Raw genomic sequence first — 23,786 nt, forward strand, 5'->3', positions numbered from 1 at the left:
GAGAGAAAAGTTTGAGTCGAGTGAAATACCAGCAGCTCCTACCTAAATCCTGTTCCCATTCACTTCTGCAGTTTGAGACAGCATTCCCGGCTGCAGGTCTTCCCAAGACCCCACTCAGCTGTAAGTTATTAACCACATCTTATGAAGCCATTCTGTGAGAATAAAAGATCCTTCTTTGAGCTCTTACCCTGTGCGAAATCCTATAGGTGTATTACCTCATTTAACCCTCATAATCCCATTTTATGAAATGTGGAAATTGAGGCTAAATTACTTGCCCCATCACAGAAGGCAAAGCCAATACCTTTTATTCATTCTTTTTTTCTGAAATTGCCTTTAAAAAAAAACACCATAATTCCACCTCCAGAGATAACATTGCAGACTTTTTCTACGTAGCCACCATGATAGAAACATACAATATGGGTCTTTATATAAACATGAAATAATGTACCATTTGTAATCTGATTTTTTACTTAAAATATATCACGAGTATCTTTCTATACTAATAAGTATGTTGTTATATCTACGTTATTGTTTTAATGGCTGCATTGTATTCCACTTTTTAGAAATTTTTATTTTAACTAACTCCTGTTGATGGGCATCAACTTTACTTTTTTTCCTTTCTCTTTCTTTGACATTTTTATTTTTTTATTTTTTATTTTTATTTATTTATTATTATTATTATTTTGGACGGAGGCTTGCCCTGTCACCCATGCTGGAGTGCAATGGTGCGATCTCGGCTCACTGCAACCTCCACCTCAAGCGATTCTCCTGCCTCAGCCTCCCGAGTAGCTGGGATTACAGGCGCATGCCACCGTGCCTGGCTAATTTTTTTGTATCTTTAGTAGAGACGGAGTTTCACCATGTTGGCCAGGCTGGTCTCAAACTCCTGACCTCAAGTGATCCTCCTCCTTCGGCCTCCCAAAGTGCTGGGATTGCAGGCGTGAGCCATCGTTCCCAGCCAAGAAACCCCTTTTCTTAGTTGTAATGAGAACGCATCTTCTTAGACACCGAGGTATTGTTTTACTGTAAACTCAAATGTCCTGACCTCGGTCTCCTGCCGGCTGGCCATTTGTAGAAAACCCCTAGGCGAAAGAGGAAGCTTTGCATCTCCCAATCAGCCTAATTGGTTAGTCCCCTTGGAATTCCCATGGTGTCAGGACTCGGTTGTCATTGTTTCCAGGGTTAACTGTCATAAGCATGAGGAAAGGCAGTTTAAAGCCATTTGGATATTCAATTTTGTGTTCCTGCTATTTATGTGACCAATTTCCTACTTGGAGTTTGTTCAGAAGAGTGAAAAATATTTCAAGTGCTATCTCTTCTAAACCGTGGCAAACCACACTCTGTTAAGACAGCACAGAAGACTGAGGAAGAAAAATGTTTACGAAACATTTCGCTTTGGTCTGCTTCGTGATGAGTAATTGTACTGGTCATTTCTTTTTCCACTGAATTGACTGGTGTCTCTGACATGGTCCCTGGTGAGCCGCACTGGCTTTATTACCTCCTCTCTTCTCCTTTTTCAGGGTCTTTGGCCATTGTCCAGAGAGAATTACACTTTCCCTCTTAGAAGCTCACTCCTTTCTTCTCTTGGGCCACTTCCACGCCAGCCTCTTCCACACTGCCTTCCTGAGGTCGGGCACTGGCATGGAGCTCTGTTTCCTCTTCTCCTCCCTAGGGTTGTAATCTGGCTTTCCCCCGATCTTTCTATTGTTTCCACTTCACCAGTGGTTTCCTCCTTGTTGTCCAGAAATAGGTCGGAATAAGAAATTCCCCTTTTTGACTTCTTCAGCCTTCTTGTTAACAAAGCAAAACAAGGTTAAACACCTTATTCAATGCTCAGCCTTTTTTTTTTTTTTTTTTTTGAGTCTGGGTCTTGCTCTGTTGCCCAGGCTGGAGTACAGTGGCTCCAGGGATTCCCCTACCTCGGCCTCCCAAGTAGCTGGGACCACAGGTGTGTGCCATCGCACCCAGCTAATTAAAAAAAAAAAAATCTGTAGAGACAAGGTCTTGCCATATTGCCCAGGCTGATCTCGAACTCCTGGGCTCAAGTATTGCACCCTCCTCTCAGAGTGCTGGGATTACAGATGTGAACCCCTGCACCTGCCCAAAGGTTAACTTTTAACTGCCTGAAACTTTTGATAGGTCAGAGAGATGAATTCTCTTGTTCACAATACACAGTCAGAATTACCTTGGCTTACGAGTTCAGGGCACAGAATATTGGTGTCACACAAACGTGGGCTCATAAGCTGCAATTATGCAGTGGCGTTTTGTGGATTTTTTTTGTAGAGATGGGATCTCACTAGGTTGCCAAGGCTGGTCTCAAACTTCTGGTCTCAAGCAGTCCACCCATCTCAGCCTCCCGAAGTGTTGGGATTACAGGTGTGTTTTGAGTCTTGGGGACCAACTGGGATTATTTTCTCCCCTGTATCTTCTGTATCCAATCCAGCCCCTGCCATTTCTTTTTTCTGGTGCCTCTTGGGTTTGCTCTTTTCTCTCCTTTCCCATTCTCCTCCATTAAACAACACTCCTCTTGTCATGCTCCGAAACCTCAAATCTGAACTTTTACTTCTCCTATCACAAAAACTTCCCACACTCTGACTGCTTATGACCCCTCTACCTTCACCACCAAATTGTAAATTCTGTGAGAACAGAAACCCAATTTTTTGAATTTGCTGTTGTGTCCTCAATTTCCGTCACAAACAGGTTCTAACATTGACAGTTGAATGAAGGAACGAATGAATGAGTTCTTGGATTGCTACAACTGCCTTTAAACTTCCAGTAAACTTTTGCTGCCATCAGCAGGTGAATATAAAACACTCTTCATAGGCCAAGGCATCGTGACTCATACCTGTTATCCCAGCACTTTGGGAGGCCGAGGTGGGAGGATGGCTTGAGGTCGGGAGTTTGAGACCAGCCTGGGCAACATAGTGAGACCCATCTCTACGGAAAAATTACATAAAATAAAATAAAATAAAGGCTAGGCGCAGTGGCTCATGCCTGTAATCCCAGCACTTTTGGAGGCCAAGGAGAGAGGATCACATGAGGTCAGGAATTCAAGACAAGCCTGGCCAACATGGAGAACGCTGTCTCTTTGAAAAATATAAAAATTAGCCGGCCATGGTGGCATGCACCTGTAATCCCAGCTACTTGGGAGGCTGAGGCAGAAGAATCACTTGAACCCAGGAGGTAGAGGTTGCAGTGAGCCAAGATCACGCCACTGAACTCCAGCCTGGGCGACAGAGTGAGACTCCATCTCAAAAAAAAAAAAAAAAAGTTTTATTGCAGTGTTCAGGGCAGTAAGCATTGTTGTAGAAAATAAGTAATTTGTATTTTAAAAATGTATAATTCATCCCAGCACTTTGGGAGGCTGAGGTGGGTGGATCACTAGGTCAAGAGATCAAGACCATCCTGGCCAACATGGTGAAACCCTGTCTCTACTAAAAACACAAAAAATTAGCCGGGCGTGGTGGCGGGCACCTGTAATCCCAGCTACTCAGGAGGCTGAGGCAGGAGAATCGCTTGAACCCAGGAGGCAGAGGTTGCAATAAGCCGAGATCGTGCCACTGCACTCCAACCTGGGTGACAGAGTGAGACTCCGTATCAATAAATAAACAAAATAAGTAAATAAAATACTGTTCATGATATTCTGCTCCCGTGAGAGGCTCGCCGTTCCTCGTCACTGCGGCCCTATGACTTCCCATCTGGCGCTTTCAGTCGCTGCTTTGTCTCCTCCTTGGATGCCTTTTCTTTTGTCCTCTCATTAAAACCAACTCATCGGTGAGGCTCCAGCTCGAGCTCTGCCTCCTCTATGAAGCCCCCGACCTTTTCCCACCGACACAGACCTCTGCCTTCTTTGATCATCTGCTGGACTTCAGTTTAATGCTTTAAGGATTCCACTTGTATGGGTCCTGTCTACCCACCCGGTTTAGGTATCTTTGAAGATAGGAGCTACCTACCTTTTAGGTCTTTTGCATCCTTCACACTCCTCATCTAAAGCTGCGTCCACTCTGACTCACCTTCCTAACCTGCCAGGCAGGATCTTTTTGTCTTTTAAACTTTAAGTAGGCTAGGCCGGGCGTAGTGGCTCACACCTGTAATCCCAGCGCTTTGGGAGTCTGAGGCGGGTGGATCACGAGGTCAGGAGATTGAGACCATCCTGGCTAACATGGTGAAACCCCGTCTCTACTAAAAAATATAAAAAATTAGCTGGGCATGGTGGCGGGCGCCTGTAGTCCTGGCTACTCAGAGAGGCTGAGGCAGGAGAATGGCGTGAACCCGGGAGGTGGAGCTTGCAGTGAGCCGAGATCGCACCACTGCACTCCAGCCTGGGAGACAGAGCGAGACTCCGTCTCAAGGAAAAAAAAAAAAACAAAAAAAAACTTTAAGTAGGCCATGTGGAGGTCGAGTTAGAGATCTTCGGAACAAGCCCTAGATTTCTTTTTCTGGTTTTTTTTTTTTTTTTTTTTTTGAGACAGAGTCTCGCTCTGTCGCCCAGGCTGGAGTGCAGTGGTGCAATCTCGGCTCACTGCAAGCTCCGCCTCCCGGGTTCAAGCAATTCTCCTGCCTCAGCCTCTCTGAGTAGCTGGGACTACAGGCGCCCACGACCATGCCCGGCTAATTTTTTGTATTTTTAGTAGAGACGGGGTTTCACCGTGGTCTCGATCTCCTGACCTCGTGATCCGCCCGCCTCGGCCTCCCAAAGTGCTGGGATTACAAGCGTGAGCCACCGCGCCTGGCCCTTTTTGTTTTAAGGGAAATTTTTTTCTTTTCCTCCAATTTTGTTACTGTGAGTGCATGAAGGCATATTCAACAGCTCATTGCTCCCCTGCCTCTCCTGCACCATCCAGCATTGCACTGCAGTATCCAGCAACCCACAGGCCTGCTGGGCCTGGTGGACAGTCCCCAAGATCAGGTTATCCGTGTCAAAATATTGAGTGGTTGATGAGTGCTCCAAGTAGGCACTAGAGCCTGCTGAGAGCACTCAGAGGTTTCTGCACAAGCTCGGTGGATTTGAGCCCTCATTGTTGTTCATTGCTGTGTAAGTCAAGGGTTGGTCATAGGTCCTGCCTTGGACTGTCATTTCAGGAAGCAGGGCAGATACAGCAGCAGTCCCCAACGTTTTTGGCACCGGGGATCCATTTTGTGGAAGACAATTTTTCCATAGATTGGGGGTAGGGGGATGGTTTCAGGATGAAACTATTCCATCTCAGATCATCGGGGATTAGATTCTCTTAAGGAGCACACAACCTAGATCCCTGGCGTGTGCAATTCACAGTAGGGTTTGCGCTCCTGTGAGAATCTAATCCCTCTGCCGATCTGACAGGAGGCGGTAAAGCTCTCTTGCCTGCTGCTCACTTCCTGCTGTGCGGCCCCTTTCCTAACAGGCCTTGGACAGGTACCAGTCTGCGGCTGGGGGGTTGGGGACCTCTGAACTACAGGCTTCTCCACCTGCACAAGTTCTGAGAAGTCAGACTATCCAGAGCAAGAGGGGCAGGAACTTCCTTGTCTCACTGAGAATCTCTGGCCAGTCCCAACTCTCAATGGGCATATGACTCACATGGTGATCATCTTAAAATGCAGATTCTGAGTGAGTGATTTGAGATGGGACCTGAAATCTTGCAATTGTAACCAGCTCCCAGATGATACCGATGGCGATGTTGATGCTGCCTGCCTGTGGACCACACTTTGAGTTGCAAGGGTCTAGAATATGGACATCTCCTTTTCCAGTGAACTTTAGCAAGTGAGGAGCATTTCAAGGAAGACTCCTCCCATGCACACTGTCATTAGTTGCAGCATCTCCTGTAGCAATCAGGCTAAATCTGTCTTTAATTCTTTTTCAAACAGCATATCCAAGTTTTGCAATCATAAGCACCAGCCAGGAGAATATATATTCCATGCAGAAAATGATGATGCCCAATTTACCAAAATGTTCACGCTGAATATAAGAAGTAAGTTAAATTGCCAAGAATTTAATTTTTATTTTTTAATTCCTTAATTCTTTATTAGTCTTAACTAGGAAAATTTAAGTAATGGCTTAGAAGGGCTACTACAAAACTGTTTTTGTACGCTGAAGTGTTTTGAAATTTTACTCTCATATCTACTGGCATTGATCATATATCTTGTTATTTTTTATGTTATTTTGTTCAGTTTCATTTTTAAGACCGAGTCTCACTCTATCACGCAGGCTGGGGTGCCATGGCACATTCATAGATCCCTGTAGCTTCAAACTCCTGGGCTCAAGTGATCCTCCTAACTAAGCCTCCTGAGTAGCTGGGACTACAGGCACGCGCCACCATGCTCAGCTAATTTTAAAACCATTTTCGTAGAGAGGGGGCCTCCCTTTGTTGCCCAGATTGGTCTCAAACTCCTGGCCTTAAGGGATCCTCATACCTTGACCTCCCAAAGTGCTAGGATTACAGGCGAGAGCCACTGCACCTGGCCATATATCTCTTTCTGTATGTATCCTCAGAAGCTGAAAGACTTATTTCACATTGTCTCTGAATACGAATTAGTGTTGTGACTTTATTGATTTTAGTATTTTGAAAGGTCATGTTAAGGAAAGGCTGAAAGTCATTTTATCTCTCATTTATTTGTTTTTAATAATTTTCATTTCTTTGGCTTATAAAACAATGAGAAGTCCAACTTCTCCTGAAGCTAATAATCATTTTAAGGCATGCAAACAGGTGGAGGTCTGTACCTCAGCTCTCTCCAGGGGGAGGCTGGCAATGGAAAAATGGCGTGTAGCAGAGAGGTTGCATGGCAAGGAGGTTGCATGGCAATGAGGAAAGAAGAAATTACCAGAGGTCTGGAGGCATCCTGAATGAGACATCCTCCCAGAAGCACAAACTGCCCTGGAGTAAATGGGTAGCGTGTACTGTAGGCAACTTTGAAACTATTTCCACAAAGTACCATATTCCATGAGCTTATTTTATTTTATTATTTTCAGAGACAGGGTCTTGCTGTGTTGCCCAGGCTGGTCTTGAACTCCTCGGCCCAAGTGATCCTCCCATCTTGGCTTCACAAAGTGTTGGTATTATAGGAGTGAACCACTATGCCCAGCCAGTGAGCTTATTTCACACGTTCTTTTCTGTAGGGAAACCTCAAGTGCTCGCAGAAGCATCAGCAAGTCAGGCGTCCTGTTCCTCGGATGGATACCCGTTACCATCTTGGACCTGGAAGAAGTGTTCAGACAAGTCTCCCAAGTAATAAGGACATTGATGCCTCTTATAATGGAAGAACATAAAACTCTGTGACCTATTGACTCTTTCATGAATACAGTTTAAGAGGAAATGATGAAATATTTAAAATGCTAACCTTCTCAATCAACCATAATTCTCAATGGTCATAGATTGTTTCTGATAACTTATACTGGATGAATCTCTTTTAGAACTCGCTGCAGAAATCCTAACTTCCAATCTGGTGACAGCTCACCTGTCTAAATTCTGTGCCATTTTTTTTTTCAGCTGCACCGAAGAGATCACAGAAGGAGTCTGGAATAGAAAGGCTAACAGAAAAGTGTTTGGACAGTGGGTGTCGAGCAGTACTCTAAACATGAGTGAAGCCATAAAAGGGTTCCTGGTCAAGTGCTGTGCATACAATTCCCTTGGCACATCTTGTGAGACGATCCTTTTAAACTCTCCAGGTACAACAGTTGCTCTTGTAATATTCCACCATCAGGAATTCCCCACTAGAAGTTAGTCCCCATTGCTGACTTTTACTTGGGGAATTTTACAAGAGAGTATAGGGTCAGTGTGTGAGAAAAGGTTTCTTGAGTCAGGCAAGAATCCCCAGAGAGACTGTTTCGCAGGTTGGGGCGGAGTCCTTCCTGTGCCCTTGTGACTCATGTGTCACAGTGACTGGGAGAAGCAGAAACTCCCGGTGTGGTGAATCTCCATGGAAAGATCTAACTCTAGAGAAACAGATTTTGTCACTTGGAGTCTCTGTCATTTTCCCTTTTGATTAGCCTCCTTATTTGCCCTCAGCCTGCTGTTTTATAATTTTTGGTTTGCTTTTTAGAGCCCTCCTAAGTTAAACAATTCTGAAACCTGGCTGCCCACCCTAATAATTAGCATCACCAACCTCACAAAACTGACTTCTCCACTTTCATGTGCGACCTTCATAAACGGGATATGCACTTCTTTTTTCTCTGACTTGTACCTCCTGTAGGTTTAAATCCATGTGTTTTTTTTTTTTTTTGGTTTTTTGTTTTTGTTTTTGTTTTTTTGAGATGGAGTCTCGCTCTGTCACCCAGGCTGCAGTGCAGTGGCGTGATCTTGGCTCACTGTAACCTCTGCCTCCAGGGTTCAAGCGATTTTCCTGCCTCAGCCTCCCAAGAAGCTGGGATTACAGGCACCTGCCACCACGCCCAGCTAATTTTTGTATTTTTTGTAGAGACGGGGTTTCACCGTGTTGCCTGGGCTGGTTTCTAATTCTTAGACTCAAGTGATCCTCCCACCTTGGCCTCCCAAAATGCTGGGACTACAGGCGTGAGCCATGGTGCCTGGCCCAGATGTAATTCTTGTAACCCTAGTAAATGGTTTTAAAGAATGGATTCAGAATAATCTGCAATTTTCTAGGGAGGAAATGTGTCCCTTACAGGGACATTGCCTGATTGTCTGTGGGGAGTAGAGTATATGTAGAGTGGTTGTGAGGACTGAAAATGATTATTACTGAAACAGGATGTGAGAGATTATAATGAGTTGTCCACTATTTATAATGTCACGCAGGAATTCTGTTTCATCGCTGAGTGACACTCTTTTGTTGCAGGCCCTTTCCCTTTCATCCAAGACAACATCTCATTCTATGCAACAATTGGTGTTTGTCTCCTCTTCATTGTCGTTTTAACCCTGCTAATTTGTCACAAGTACAAAAAGGTAAAAGCAAAGGTAAAAGTTCATTATTCTTTCCTCTATCTGCAGAACTGCCTATTCCTAACTGACTCATCATTTCATCTCTGAAGCAATTTAGGTATGAAAGCCAGCTACAGATGATACAGGTGACCGGCTCCTCAGATAATGAGTACTTCTACGTTGATTTCAGAGAATATGAATATGATCTCAAATGGGAGTTTCCAAGAGAAAATTTAGAGTTTGGTAAGAATGGAATGTGCCAAATGTTTCTGCAGCATTTCTTTTCCATTGGAAAATCTTTAAAATGCACGTACTCACCATTTATCTTTGCAGGGAAGGTACTAGGATCAGGTGCTTTTGGAAAAGTGATGAACGCAACAGCTTATGGAATTAGCAAAACAGGAGTCTCAATCCAGGTTGCCGTCAAAATGCTGAAAGGTACAGTATAGTGGAAGGACAGCAACAAAGATGCACAAAAATGGGAGGCACAGTTTCCCACCCATGCCTTCTTCTCTTTTCCATCCTTTTAATGGTTACTGTTTGCCATGTTTCAAGGCTAAAAATGGAGTGGATTGGGGTGAGTGTGAACCCAGTCATGAATACAAAATTCAAGTCATAAATACAAAACTCCACCTCTTCTTCCACTTCTCTCTTTGTTTATTTTTATTTTTATTTTTTTTTGAGACAGGGTCTCACTCTGTCACCTAGGCTGGAGTGCAGTAGTATGATCATGGCTCACTGTAGCCTCCACTCCCTGGGCTCAGGCTCCTCAGCAGCTGGGGCTACAGGCACACACCACCACGCTCAGCTAATTTTTGTATTTTTGGTAGAGACGGGGTTTCACCATGTTGCCTAGGCTGATCTGGGACTCCTGAGCTTAGACTATCTGCCCACCTCGGCCTCCCCAAGTGCTGGGATTACAGGCGTGAGCCACTGTGCCAGGCCTATTTAGTTTTTATAGGCTTTAATATTTGGGGATACAGTTGCCATAGGCAGAAGTTCTTTCTTACATTTCTGTTGTTGTTGTTTTGTTTTATTTTTAGAGACAGGATCTTGCTCTGTTGCCCAGGCTAGAGTGCTGTGATCATAGCTCACTGCAGCCTCGACCTCCTTGGTTCAAGCGATCCTGTCACCTCAGCCTCACAGGAGTGTGCCAAGACAATTGGCTAATTTTGTTTTTATTTTTTTGTAGAGATGGTGTCTCACCATATTGCCCAGGGTGGTTGCAAACTCCTGGCTCAAGTGAGGCTGCCTTGGCCTCCTAAAGTGCTGGGATTACAAGTGTGGGTTGAAACAGACTCTGGGCAGGAGAGTAAATTGGGGCCCTTTGTATCGTCACTTCATTGCTCCATCCATTCTGATCTGGCATCCAGCCCCATTGCTGGCCTCACCATTACCACCGCTGACCCAGCAAAAGCACCTCCAGCTGACTCTCTTGCTAAGGTCAACAGTGACCTCAAACCAAACCAAGTCTAATGGATATTTTTCAGTCTTCATTACTTGATTGTTCAGCATGAATTGATGCTGTTGACTCTTCTCTCCATCTAGAAGCTTTCTTTCTTTGGGTTTTGTGTCCCCATATTCTGGTTTTCCTCCCACCCCTCTGCTCTTCTCAGTCCTTTGTGGGCTCATCTTCTTCTGTCCAGCTTTTGTTGTTGTGGCTGATTTTGAAACACAGCCTTGCTCTGTTGCCCAGGCTGGAGTGCAGTGGTGTGATCTCAGCTCACTGCAACCTCCACTTCCCAGGCTCAAGCCATCCTCCCACTTCAGGCTCCTGAGTAGGGGGGACTACAGGCATGCACCACCATGCCTGGCTAATCTTTGTATTTTTGGTAGAGATGGGGCTTCGCCATGTTGCCAGGCTCCATCCAGCTTTTTATGGGGCATCCCTGTAGGCTTGCTCCTGGACCGCCTTGGGTTTTTGCTCCACACACTCAACACAGTCCATCCCCACTACGCCCATGATGTCCTTCCATACACCAAGGGCCCTCATGCTTGCATCTCCCTTCGGAGCTTCAGGTTCATATGTTAAATGTTTGGATGTCTCAAAGTTCCCTTTAACACAGTGTATGCAAGGTGAATTCCCCTAACCCTGGCCCTGCACCAGCAGTCCTCTCTGTGACTGGTAATGAATGCCAGTGAATAAATAACCACATTCTATATAGTTGGGCACACTAGAAACCCGTGACTTTTCCTTGACACCTTCCTCTTTCTAACACCCTGTGAGCTAATCCTATCAGGTTTCCGCTTAGTGTCTCTTGATTCCATCCTCATCCCTCCGTCTCTATTACCACCACTCTAGTTCAGGGCTCTCTCCTGGACAAAAGCTTCCAAAGCAGGTTCCTGTATCCACTTTTGCCTCCCTTTGGCTTCTCCATGTTGAGGTCCAAGTGACAGTGATGAAAGGCTAAGCAGATCAGATGGCTTTCCTACTTCGCACTTCCTCCACCACCCGCATGGCTGGGCCGCTGCCGCCTCCCCACCTCTTGCTCCCAGCACCCCAGAGCGCTGGCCTTCTTTCAGTTCCCCCAGCACTGTCCTCCCACCCACTGTGGGGCCTTTGCACAAATGGATCCTTCTGCTTCCCCTTCCCCTTTCATGTAGGTATCTCCCACTGCCCCCTCAGATCTCAGCTTAAACACCACTTCCTCTGTCTCACACCACAGACAATACTGAGGCCCTTGCAGTGTACGACGTTAGCTCTCTGCAGGCTTACCCCTGTAGAATCCATCACCTTTGTCATGACGTTTTTAAATATCCAATTGCTGTCCCATCTGTCCAGTAGCCCCTGTGCCTCATGAGGGCAGGGTCTGTGTCTGTGGTGCTGTGCTCTCTCTTTTCTCAAACTTTGCCCACTCTTTCACAACCCTTGGCACTGTTCTCCTCCCCTTCCACCATGAGTCACCTGGGCCAGCTTCAGGACTCAGTTTAGACATTGAATGCTCCTTTCCCCACCCCTCCAAGGCTAAGGTAGCTATCCCTTTTGACCCTACAGTATCCCTGCAGTCCTTTGCCACGTTGCATTTTTTCTTTTTTGTTTTTTTGAGACGGAGTCTCGCTCTGTCACCCAGGCTGGAGTGCAGTGGCACCATCTCTGCTCACTGCAAGCTCCGCCTCCCAGGTTCACTCCATTCTCCTGCCTCAGCCTCCTGAGTAGCTGGGACTACAGGCGCCCACCACCACGCCTGGCTAATTTTTTTTTGTATTTTTAGTAGAGACAGAGTTTCACCATGTTAGCCAGGATGGTCTCGATCTCCTGACCTCGTGATCCACCCATCTCAGCCTCCCAAAGTGCTGGGATTACAGGCGTGAGCCACTGTGCCCGGCCCAATGTTGCATTTTTTCTTTTTCTTTCTTTCTTTTTTTTTTTTTTTGAGATAGGGTCTCACTGTGTCACCCAGGCTGGAGTGCAGTGAAGTCATCATAGCTCGCTGCAAGCTTGAAGTCCTGGGCTCAAGTGATGGTCTGTCCACAGCCTTTCCAGTAGCTGGAACTACACATGTGCACCACCATGCCCAGCTAATTTTTATTTTATTTTATTTTATTTATTTATTTTTTATTTTATTTTTAAGTAGAGACAAGCTCTCACTATTTTGCCCAGGCTGGTCTTGAACTCCTGGACACCAGCAATTCTCTCGCTTGTCTCAGCCTCCCAAGATGTTGGGATTACAGGCGTGAGGACCCACGCCTTGCCTGCCATATTGCATTTATGGCACCGTATTGTCATGACTCATTTACTTCTCTGCCTTCTCAAGGAGACTCTAAGCTCCAGGAAGACAAGGGTTGTGTCTTGTTTATCCTTCATTCCCCAGTGTCTAGGACATTGGTTCTTACAGAGTAGGCACTCAATAAATACTTGTTGAATGACTGAATGAAAGAGGTAATGGTACATGAAAATGCTTAGAAGAAGCAAAGCATGCTGAAAAATATAAGATATTATTTTAGCCATGAGGAATAGGACATGAACAAGTAAAGCCCCGAATCCCTGTCCAGCGTGAAGCTGAAGACGTGATATATTAGGGGGTCCCAGTGCCCACAGGAAATCCCACCCCCAAGCTAAAATCTTGGAAACAAGGATACCCCTGAGAGGTTGCCCAAACCAAAATAGAGGATGTCAGCACCGGAGAAGCCACTATAAAGGTTAGGATGCCTTCCTGGACAAAATAATGGAACCTGGAAATCGAACCAAATCTTTACTGAATGTAAAGAAGAGTTACGATATCTGGAAGAAAAAATCTGTTCACAGAGGGGTGGTGCCTGGAGCCTGGAGAGGGAAGTCCAGAGACCCTGCCCTTGCCCCTGTGGCTGCCTGGGCTGCCCTGACCAACTACACATCAGCCACAATGACAGGAGCCCTTGGATTCCACAGTGACTTTCCTCACACTGTGCTTCTAAGTCAGCTTATAAGTACAGTTTGCTGAGCTATCTGGAATTTTCCCTAGAGAGAGAATGCATTGGCCAACCGATATGTTCTAGCCTGCTCATCAGTTTTATTTCTCAGTGTCAATGGGTCTCTTGAGCACTTGGTAGTGGGAATTAGTCCTCTTTGACCTCCTCCCATTGGACTTTCTGGCAAATCTAATGTTCTAGACCTGAGGGCCACGGGCTAGAGTCAACCATGCTCACGACACTGCTATCTTAGCTCTCTCTGACTACAACAAATCCAAGAGTTCAAACAAACAAACAAACAAACAAAAAGGACGTTTCTCCCTTCTGTTAACTTGTACTGAGGAGGAAAAGCATGTGTTATTATTTTGTTTGTTTGTTTTGAGGGCCAACTGTAAGGATTTTTATTTTGGTACGTAGAGGAAAGTCCTGTTGAAAGGTGCATTACCAGATTCAACATTTACACTATAGTCTTTTTTGTTTTGTTTTGTTTTGTTTTGTTTTGTTTTGAGACAGAGTCTCGCTCTGTCACCCAGGCAGGAGTGGTGCAGGGGCTCGATCTCGGCTCACTGCAACCTCCGCCTCCCCAGTTCAAGGGATTCTTTTGCCTCAGCCTCCTGAGTAGCTGGAATTACAGGTGCGCACGGGCACGCCCGGCTAATTTTTTGTATTTTTAGTAGAGACAGGGTTTCACCATGTTGGCCAGGTTGTTCTTCAACTCCTGACCTTAAGTGATCCACCCGCCTCGGCCTCCCAAACTGTTGGGATTACAGGTGTGAGCCACTGCACCCGGCCCTATACTACAGTCTGAATTCTGCCTTAGGCTGGGCATGGTGGCTCATACCTGTATTCCCAGCACTTTGGGAGGCGGAGCTGGGAGGATTGCTTGAATCTAGGAGTTTGAGACCACCTGGGCAATGTGGTGAGACCCCATCTCTACAAAAAATATAAAAATTAGCCGGGCATGATGGCCTGCACTTGTAGTACCAGTAACTTGGAGGGCTGAGGTAGGAGGATCACTTGAGCCCAGGAGGCAGAGGCTACAGTGAGCTGAGATCACATTGCTACACTCCAGCCTGGGTGACAGAGTGAGACGCTGTGTCAAAAAAAAGAAAGAAAGAAAGAAAAGGAAAAAAAAGAAAAAGGAGAAATTCTGTCTTAAAACACAGGATATTGTTTGTTTGTTTGTTTGTTTATTTATTTTAAGATGGAGTTTCACTCTTGTTGCCCAGGCTGGAGGGCAATGGTGTGATCTCAGCTAACTGCAACCTCTGCCTCCCACATTCAAGCGATTCCCCTGCCTCAGCCTCCCAAGTAGCTGGGATTACAGGTGCTGCCATCACGCCTGGCTAATTTTTGTATTTTTAGTGGAGATGAGGTTCCACCATATTGGCCAGGCCAGTCTCGAACTCCTGACCTCAAGTGATCCACCCACCTCAGCTTCCCAAAGTGCTGGGATTACAGGCGTAAGCCACCACACCAGGCTTCTCTCGTAATTTTGAATTTAAATAAATAATGCAGATTGACTCTGAGCTGAGAAAATTTGAAATTTATTTAATGACATAAAATTCGTATTTTACTTGAGTTTTACGTTTTTAATGCTCCATTCTTTGACAGAAAAAGCAGACAGCTCTGAAAGAGAGGCACTCATGTCAGAACTCAAGATGATGACCCAGCTGGGAAGCCACGAGAATATTGTGAATCTGCTGGGGGCGTGCACACTGTCAGGTAACTCACTTCCACGAAAATCACCTCATCAAAAAGACTGTAGCCTGATGACAAAGAGGATGTTTGTTCTCTCTCTCTCTCTTTTTAATTCTTTGTCTTTTCTCAGTCACAGTGTGAACTCTCAAACCCAAGTGGAATTAGACACTGAGCACTCTATAAATCAGAGGGGTCAAAATAAAGAATGCCTCATTCATCTGCTTTATCAGGATATATTGCATAATTCTCGCCTGCTTAAAAACAACAACAACATTGCAAGTACATTTGGTGGTGTCTGTGCTTCTCTCCCAGCTTGGAAGCTGGTGCACAGGCATGGTGAGAGTGATTATAGAGCCTGGCCACTGCCGCATTTGGGCTGCCGTCAAATACGGCACAGCCCAGCTAGGATATCAGACTTTACTTTCCCAGAATTCTCTGGGGCATGCCCTCTGATCCTCTCTCTTCTGCCTAGAAATACCCAAATGATGTGCCCAAGGTTCATTCTTTCTGCAGCAGCAGGCCTCGGGCTGGTACTGAAAGAAAGGAAAAAGAGGAAAGTGAATCTGAGAGAGGACTGGGAATATATTTCTCCCTCCTCAAGCAAACGGCAAATCAGCATATAGTTACCAAGTGTTCGCCTATAATACACAGCTAGAACATTACTTTCAGTTGCAAACTGGAGAATCCAGGAGGCCGCACATGCAAACAAGGGCCACAGAGAATGTGAAGAAGATGCTGCTTTCCAAAGGAATTTGAGCAAAAGCTGAAACTGAATTTAAAGTATAAGAAGAGATAGGCTCAGAAAAAGTTGTAGTGTCCCCAAGTCAGTAGAGAACTGAGCCCTCCCCAGAGTATGTTGTCTGCTACATAAACTTCTGAAATAACAGTTTGCTTTGTGTATGCCTATAATTGAAACTGTAACTATTTCAGGACCAATTTACTTGATTTTTGAATACTGTTGCTATGGTGATCTTCTCAACTATCTAAGAAGTAAAAGAGAAAAATTTCACAGGACTTGGACAGAGATTTTCAAGGAACACAATTTCAGTTTTTACCCCACTTTCCAATCACATCCAAATTCCAGGTAAGAGGCTGGGTCAGGGTTTCATAATTACACATCATAGAATGTAGGCAAAGTGTGCTGTTCAAACACACTTCGTTGACCAGTTTCTAAAGGCATCGTGTGGTCTGTGGGTCCTGCAACCTAGAGATTTCTGAATCTTTGCTATAGTTTCCCTGTTGACATGGAACAAGGAGGCCCGTCCCTTTCCTTCAGTAGAGGTATTATAGCTGAGCTAGCTTCTCTCCATCCATGCCTGCATCACACCCTAGACTTCTATTTGGTTTGGGGAAAGGTGCATTATTCAGTCTTTCAGGACACCTGGTTGCATCACAGGTATTGGTAGAAAGAATGAAGACTTTTTCTAAAGTCCTTAACATATTCAAGGAGAACAGTTCAGGTCCTGGGACTACTGCGCAAAAGAATGCTGAACTCAAATTGGATTCTAAAATATTAGGATGGATTGATTGACACGTGATGGGGACACAGTAAAGTAGCAGTAACCCTGTCTCTGCTCTGCGTTTATCCTCCGCATCTGTGGGGATCCTGAGAGATGCTTGGTCCTGCAGGGATTTATTGCTTTAGCGGGCATAAATGAGGGCTGTAGGAGTTTCCTGGGATCTCCTCCTCATCCTTGAACTTTCTTGCTAATTACTTGAGCATCATGGCTTTGTAGCACCTTTCTCTGAATGGATTCACAGGCATTCTGATGGAGGCATTCCTTGAACCTTGGAGCATTCTTTTTTTTTTTGAGACAGAGTTTCGCTCTGTTGCCTAGGCTGGAGTGCAATGGTGTGATCTTGGCTCACTGCAACCTCCGCCTCCCAGGTTCAAGCGATTCTCTTGCCTCAGCCTCCCGAGTAGCTGAGATTACAGGCATGTGCCACCATGCCCAGCTAATTTTGTATTTTTAGTGGAGACGGGGTTTCACCATGTTGGTCAGGCTGGTATCGAACTCCTGACCTCAGCCGATCCGCCCACCTAGGCCCTGCAAAGTGCTGGAATTACAGGCGTGAGCCACCGTGCCTGGCCGAGCCTTGGCGCATTCTTATTTCCCTCCCTGTATGGAAGTTCTCCCTTATTCTGAAGGGTTTTTGTTTATTGGAGACTTTTTTCTTTACCAGGGGCTTTTTAGGGATACATTTCAGAGTCCCAGCTTTGTTTTCTTAGAATGTAAGTTTTAAGTGCAGGCCTCTGGCCTTCCAGGTCTGAGACACAGACCCAGTGTCTTAAAGCCACCAGACCCCACGGAGATCCCCATGCACGTCCGTGTGCAGCTGCCCTTAACCCGTGCATGCCCGTCACACCAGTCCTCCCCTTTACACTCATTTCTCAGCTCATCGTCTAGAAATGAGAACTCTATAAAGCCACTCACATTCTGGAACAGAGGGGCTATCCTACTGAGTCCGATGTGTGTGACCAGCATCCACTGGTCAGTACTTAGCCCCTTTGATTCATTCTGTTCACTGGAATATTAAATACACTGAAATTATTCCTTTGGGAATGTTTGTGGTCTGAAAGCATGAAGCCATTTCCTAAAGATATGTAAGTTGAAAATTGGGTTAAACTCGTATATTGGAATAAATTGAATCATGATCTATTTATAATTCCTACAGAGTTCCTCAGGGAAGAATTTTTATATACTTTAAAAGAGATTTGTATTATTGCTATTTATTAATTTCACAGTAAAAGAAATGAGCTTTACAAAGGCAAACTGGAAAAAAGAAGGATGGTGAAACGCTTACAGGACTCTCGGGAAGATCTGTATTATGTGAGGGAAAGTGGGCTGAGTTCAGAAACCAAAGAATGAGATCGATGTGAGTCCTGGTTCCACTCGAATCATATTTATCTCACTGTGCCTAATTTCTCTTTTATAAAATGCCACCCATCTCACAGGTTGTGGCAAGGATTGAGTGAGGTCCTTTTTGAACTGTAAGATTCTATATGGAAAACAGGGATTACTTTTATCTTAGACTGGCAAGCCCAGTTACACAGATGTTTTTAATGTACACAAAAAATGGACAAACGGATGGTGTGCTTTTAATTTAAAAGTCAATTTATAATTGGAATCCATTTATTTGATGAATTATATTTTTAAAATAAAATGTCTGCTGAGAAGAATAATGTAAATAATGAAAAAACAAAATTTTTTAATAGCATGCCTGGTTCAAGGGAAGTTCAGATACACCCGGACTCGGATCAAATCTCAGGGCTTCATGGGAATTCATTTCACTCTGAAGGTAATATTTTATTCTAAGTAGTAGCACTTTAAAATGGAAACGAATGCAAAAGTTTTATGTTAACTATTCTTTAAAAGTGTGTAAACACAAGAGCATTTTAAAACTTGCTAATTGTCAGATGATAGCTACAAGCCAGTTTGTATACTGTAGATTTTATGTCAACATTCGACTAATAAACACTGAGGACTATTTTATTTGGTCAGATTATTCGTTTAAAGTCGTATATTAATTACAGCCATCTTATTACCTGATAAGTGGAAGAGATAATGAGTTCCGAAGTTACATAGAATCTGGATTAACTTCTGCTTACTTTGCTTTCTGACTGGATGACTTTGGACAAGTTATGTGACCACCAGAATCACAATTTTCTTATTTATAAAATAGGCCTAACACTACCTTCCTCACAGGACTGTTAGAAGGAGTAAATGAGGGGCTGGGCATGGTGGCTCACACCTGTAATCATGCCTCGGGAGGCCGAGGCAGGAGGTCACCTGAGGTCAGGAGTTCAAGACCAGCCTGGCCAACATGGAGAAACCCTGTCTCTACTAAAAATACAAAAATTAGCTGGGTATGGTGGTGCACGCCTGCACTCCCAGCTACTTGGGAGGCTGAGGCAGGAGGATTGCTTGAACCCAGGAGGCGGAGGTTGCAGTGAGCTGAGATTGCACCACTGCATTCCAGCCTGGGCAACAGAGTGAGACTTCAACTCAAAAAAAAAGAAAAAAAAAGGAAGGAGTAAATGCAAGAATATAAAATGCACAATACGGTTTATAAAATGGGATAGATGGGCCGGGCGCAGTGGCTTATGCCTGTAATCCCACCACTTTGGGAGGCCGAGGTGGGTGGATCATGAGGTCAGGAGATCGAGACCATCCTGGCTAACACGGTAAAACCCTTCTCTATTAAAAATACAAAAAATTAGCACGAGCCTGTAGTCCCAGCTACTCGGGAGGCTGAGGCAGGAGAATCCAGTTGCAGCGTGCCAAGATCGTGCCACTGCACTCCAGCCTGGGCGACAGAGCGAGACTCCTTCTCAAAAAAAAAAAGGGATAGACAATTAATATTAATTCCTTTCCCACTGTGACAGCCCTACCTAGTGCAAAAGAGAAGTATCTAAAACTCCTGACTAATCTATCAGGAGGTCATCGGTCATCAAAGCAGTTCCAAAGTTTATCTCTAACCAAAACAAGTCGCCAGTGACCCTTCATAGGCAGCATAAACAGGTCAGCTCTAATGCTGCCGGGAAGATAAGGCGATAGCTTCATGTGTACGTCTTAGCACCTCACCTAACTCTGGCTTGAATAACCTTCCCATAGAGATTTAATAAGGCAACTTCTTAGAGTTTTGGCAAAAGTGAAGACTGGCTCTATTTTACAGATGAAATTGAATATGAAAACCAAAAAAGGCTGGAAGAAGAGGAGGACTTGAATGTGCTTACATTTGAAGATCTTCTTTGCTTTGCATATCAAGTTGCCAAAGGAATGGAATTTCTGGAATTTAAGTCGGTATGCTCCTTTTAAAGAAAAAACAACCCAAAAAAAGATTTGAAAAGATGTGCTTATGTATTTTTTCTTGTTTATTTTAACTTGTATCCCTTAAAGTCTGCCTTTTCTCCCCTGTTCGCTGTTGGAGTCACCTAGCATGGTACCTTGGCTCTTGGCTAATTGTAGTAGCATAAAGGCTTGGGATCCCTTGTGAGGTCACGGCTAGCACAGCCCTCCCAGGCTGCACAAAGTCCCCTGAAACTTCCACGGCTGAAGGTCGAGATAGTTAGTCCTCAGAAATCCTTCCTCAAAACAAAGCGTAGCATTGTCAGTCCCTTTCTGAACGGCTGTTCAGGTTGTGCCCTGCATGTGGGCATTCACCCAGGGGATGAGTGGAGGCTGAAACCCAGCCAGCCACCCTGAGCGTCTTTGTCTAATTTGCACCCTACATGCTGTGGGCTGGCAGCAGCCCTGCAGGCTCACTGCCTCCTCTGTTGCTAACCCCCGATCCATTCGGGCTGTGTTGGTAAGGCCCTGGAGCCTGCCATGAACCATAGTCTCTACCCCAATTTCGCATTTTTTTTGAACTGCCTTTCCACCCGCTGTTCTCTGTGATTTCAAACGTCTCCTGCCTATAAGCAGATCACAGCCCGCCGTCTCGCTACCTTCCTTCCTCGTTTGCTTGCCTTTCATTACCTTCGCTTTATTTCCCAAAATTCTTCCCCCTCATTTTTCTTGCAGTCTTCTAATCTCCTTCTCCTCTTCTCCTCCATTTCCTTCCCCTTGCCTCTTCTTTTTTTCTTTTTTCTCTCTGAATTTGGAAAGACTACTTTCAGTTGTATTTTGTTTTTTCTTTTCTTTTCTTTTCTTTTTTTTTTTGGAGACAGAGTCTCACTCTGTTGCCCAGGCTGGAGCGCAGTGGCGTGATCTCGGCTCACTGCAACCTCTGCCTCCTGGGTTCAAGCAATTCTCATGCCTCAGCCTCCCGTGTAGCTGGGACTACGGGTGCATACCACCATGCCTGGCTAATTTTTTGTATTTTAGTAGAGATGGGAATTCACCATGTTGCCCAGGCTAGTCTTGAACTCCTGAGCTCAAGCAATCCATCTGCCTCAGCCTCCCAAAGTGCTGGGATTACAGGCGTGAGCCACCGCACCCGGCCTTTTTTCTTTAAAAAATTACTGCCTCAGCCAGACGTTCATGGTGCGTGTCTGTAGTTCCAGCTACTTGGGAGGCCAAGGTGGGAGGATTGCTTGAGCCCAGAAGTTGGAAACTGCAGTGAGCTAGGATCACACCACTGCACTCCATCCTGGGTGACAGAGCAAGACCCTTTCTCTAAAAAATAAAAAATTGGCAGCCGGGCGTGGTAGCTCACGCCTGTAATCCCAACACTTTGGGAGGCCGAGGTGGGTGGATCAGGAGATCGAGAACATCTTGGCCAACACGGTGAAACCCGGTCTCTATGCAAAAAAAATTAGCCAGGCGTGGTGGCGGGCACCTGTACTCCCAGCTACTTGGGAGGCTGAGGCAGGAGAATGGCATGAACCCGGGAGGCGGAGCTTGCAGTGAGCCAAGATGGCGCCACTGCACTCCAACTTGGGCAATAGAGCGAGACTCCATCTCGAATAAAAAAATAAAAATAAAAATAAATAAAGAAAGAAATAGGCTGGGCACAGTGGTGCATGTCTGTAATCCCAGTGCTTTTGGAGGGAAGCCCAGGAGTTCCAGGCTACAATGAGCTGTGACTATACCACTCCAGCCTGTCTATTCAAAATAATAATGAAATCAGCTTAAAAGCAATAATAATACAAGTTTTAAAAAATTACTGTCACAATAATATTTCCCCACCTCTGAACTGCGAGGCACATTCGTCTCTTCATTTTCCCCACCTGCTGTTTGGATTCTTCTTTTTTTTTTTTTCTTTTTCTTTACTATTATTATTATTATACTTTAAGTTTTAGGGTACATGTGCACAACGTGCAAGTTTGTTACATATGTATCCATGTGCCATGTTGGTGTGCTGCACCCATTAATTTGTCATTTAGCATTAGGTATATCTCCTAATGCTGTTCCTCCCCCCTCCCCCCGGATTCTTCTTTCTCATGCATCTTGCCCATCTGAGTCGTTCTCTATTTCACTTATACATTTACAATCCTGCTTTCACAAGCATTTTTTTTTTTTGAGACAATGTCTTGCTCTGTTGCCCAGGCTGGAGTGCAGTGGTATGATCTCAGCTCACTGCAACCTCTGCAACCTCTGCCTCCCGGGTTCAAGCAATCCTCCTGCCTTGGCCTCCCAAGTAGCTGGGGTTACAGGTGCGCACCACCACACCTGGCTAATTTTTTGTATTTTTGTAGGGACAAGGTTTCGCTATGTTGGCCAGACTGGTCCCGAACTCCTGACCTCAAGTGATTTGCCTGCATCAGCTTCCCAAAGTGCTGGGATTACAGGCATGAGCCACTGTACCTGGCCCATGAACATCTTTATAGAGGTGGGAGAACACTTACTTAGATTGTCTGGCCTGGTTTGCTGCCCATAATTAAGTAAATACTCAAACTACTCCCAACTGGCGGTCAAGGGGCACTGCTTCCCCTTCAACCCCAGGCTTGTAATAATATGAATTTTTGAAGAACATCCAGTTTCTTAGGACTTCTATCCTTTTATCTTCACATCAGGCCTCCCCTTTGAGTCATGCATGTCACTGTCCCCTTCTTGTCTCTCACCACCTCCCTGATAGTCCTCTGGGTACCCCTCAGTTTCCTCTATAGGCCCTTGACTTCATCAAACATTTGTTGAGCCCCAGCTACGTGCCAAGCACTGTACTAGATGCTGGAGATACAGAGTCGGTTATGATATGACTCCTGGGCTCGAAGATCTTATGAATGATAGGGGAGACAGAGACAAGCAGACATACAAGTCAAGGATGACACTGAGGCCCGGTGTGGGTGGCTCAGGCCTGTAGTCCCAGCACTTTGGGAGGTTGAGACCGTGAATTGCTTGAGGCCAAGAGTTCAAGACCAGCCTGGCCAACATGGCGAAACCCCATCTCTACCAAGAATAGAAAAATAGCTGGGCACGGTGGTGCATGCCTATAATCCCAGCTACTTAGGAGGCTGAGGCATGAGAATCGCTTGAACTGGGAGGCAGAGGTTGCAGTGAGCAGAGATTGCACCACTGCATTCCAGCCTGGGTGACAGAGTGAGACTGTCTCAAAAAAAAAAAAAGAAAAATTTAAAAAGTTTAAAAAAGACAAAACTGTAGCGTGATAAGTGTTGTGATTGAAGTAAGTTCTGGGAACCCAGGGGAGGGATCTGCACAGCAGACCTGGTTGGGGGAGAGGGAGATGCAGTGGAAGAGGCGTTCTGAAGGAGCGCATGCTTCATGCTTGGACTGATGGAGATTTTTGAAGGAAAAGGAAAACCAGCAGGGAATGTGGGATGGGATAGGGAGCATGGAATCAGGAGGAGTTTTTTTTGGATAAAGGTAATGAGTTGGACATACTGAACGTGAGGTGCCTTGGGCAACCAAGTAGAGCGTGGTCTAGCAGACACTTGGACACTTCTCCTGTCTGAAGCTCAAGAGAAATGTTTGGGTTGGAAATAGGGATGTGGGCAATGGTGGTTGCATCCCTAGGTTTGGATGAAATGGATTGGGTGAGGGTGTGGGATGTGAGGATGCAGCCCTCAGGAGTGAGGGTAGGCTCATGCGCAAAGCCGCTGAGGGAGACAGGAGCCGGCAGAGCAGTGGGGAGAAAGCAGGAGTGAACCATGCGCAGGGTTCCCAGAGGAAGGACCAGAAGCGAGAGGGGCTGGCCACCAGCAGCAGACACCACAGGGAGGTCCCGTCAGATGGAGACTGGGTGGGTGCCAAGCCAGTTAGTGCAGGCCCTGGCCAGAGCAGCTTGGGCAGACAGGCAGGAGGAGGAGGCAGGTTGCAGACCTGGGGGTAAAGTGGGCAAAGTGCAGGTAGATGGCACTGAAAAAACTGGGTATGGAGGAGGGAGCTCTAGAGGGGCTGTGGCACAGGGCTGCTAGTGTTCATGGTGCTTCTTTTTATTTTTTAAAGA

At 45.4% G+C, this 23,786-nt stretch overlaps 1 protein-coding gene across 2 annotated transcripts in view; it reads left to right on the forward strand.

The window, feature by feature from the left end:
• The window catches only part of FLT3 (fms related tyrosine kinase 3), a 99,037-nt gene that overhangs the window by 58,503 nt on the left and 16,748 nt on the right, over positions 1 to 23,786 (forward strand). For both annotated transcript variants that reach the window (XM_030818590.1, XM_030818591.1), the window contains 10 exons: positions 5,842 to 5,945; positions 7,091 to 7,199; positions 7,461 to 7,639; positions 8,764 to 8,870; positions 8,957 to 9,089; positions 9,180 to 9,284; positions 14,850 to 14,960; positions 15,867 to 16,020; positions 18,154 to 18,236; positions 19,614 to 19,741. In XM_030818590.1, the coding sequence (XP_030674450.1) occupies positions 5,842 to 5,945; positions 7,091 to 7,199; positions 7,461 to 7,639; positions 8,764 to 8,870; positions 8,957 to 9,089; positions 9,180 to 9,284; positions 14,850 to 14,960; positions 15,867 to 16,020; positions 18,154 to 18,236; positions 19,614 to 19,741 (1,213 nt within the window). The remainder of the gene's footprint in view (positions 1 to 5,841; positions 5,946 to 7,090; positions 7,200 to 7,460; positions 7,640 to 8,763; positions 8,871 to 8,956; positions 9,090 to 9,179; positions 9,285 to 14,849; positions 14,961 to 15,866; positions 16,021 to 18,153; positions 18,237 to 19,613; positions 19,742 to 23,786) is intronic.

This window comes from Nomascus leucogenys, chromosome 9 (assembly GCF_006542625.1).
Source record: "Nomascus leucogenys isolate Asia chromosome 9, Asia_NLE_v1, whole genome shotgun sequence".
Lineage (NCBI taxonomy): Eukaryota > Metazoa > Chordata > Mammalia > Primates > Hylobatidae > Nomascus > Nomascus leucogenys.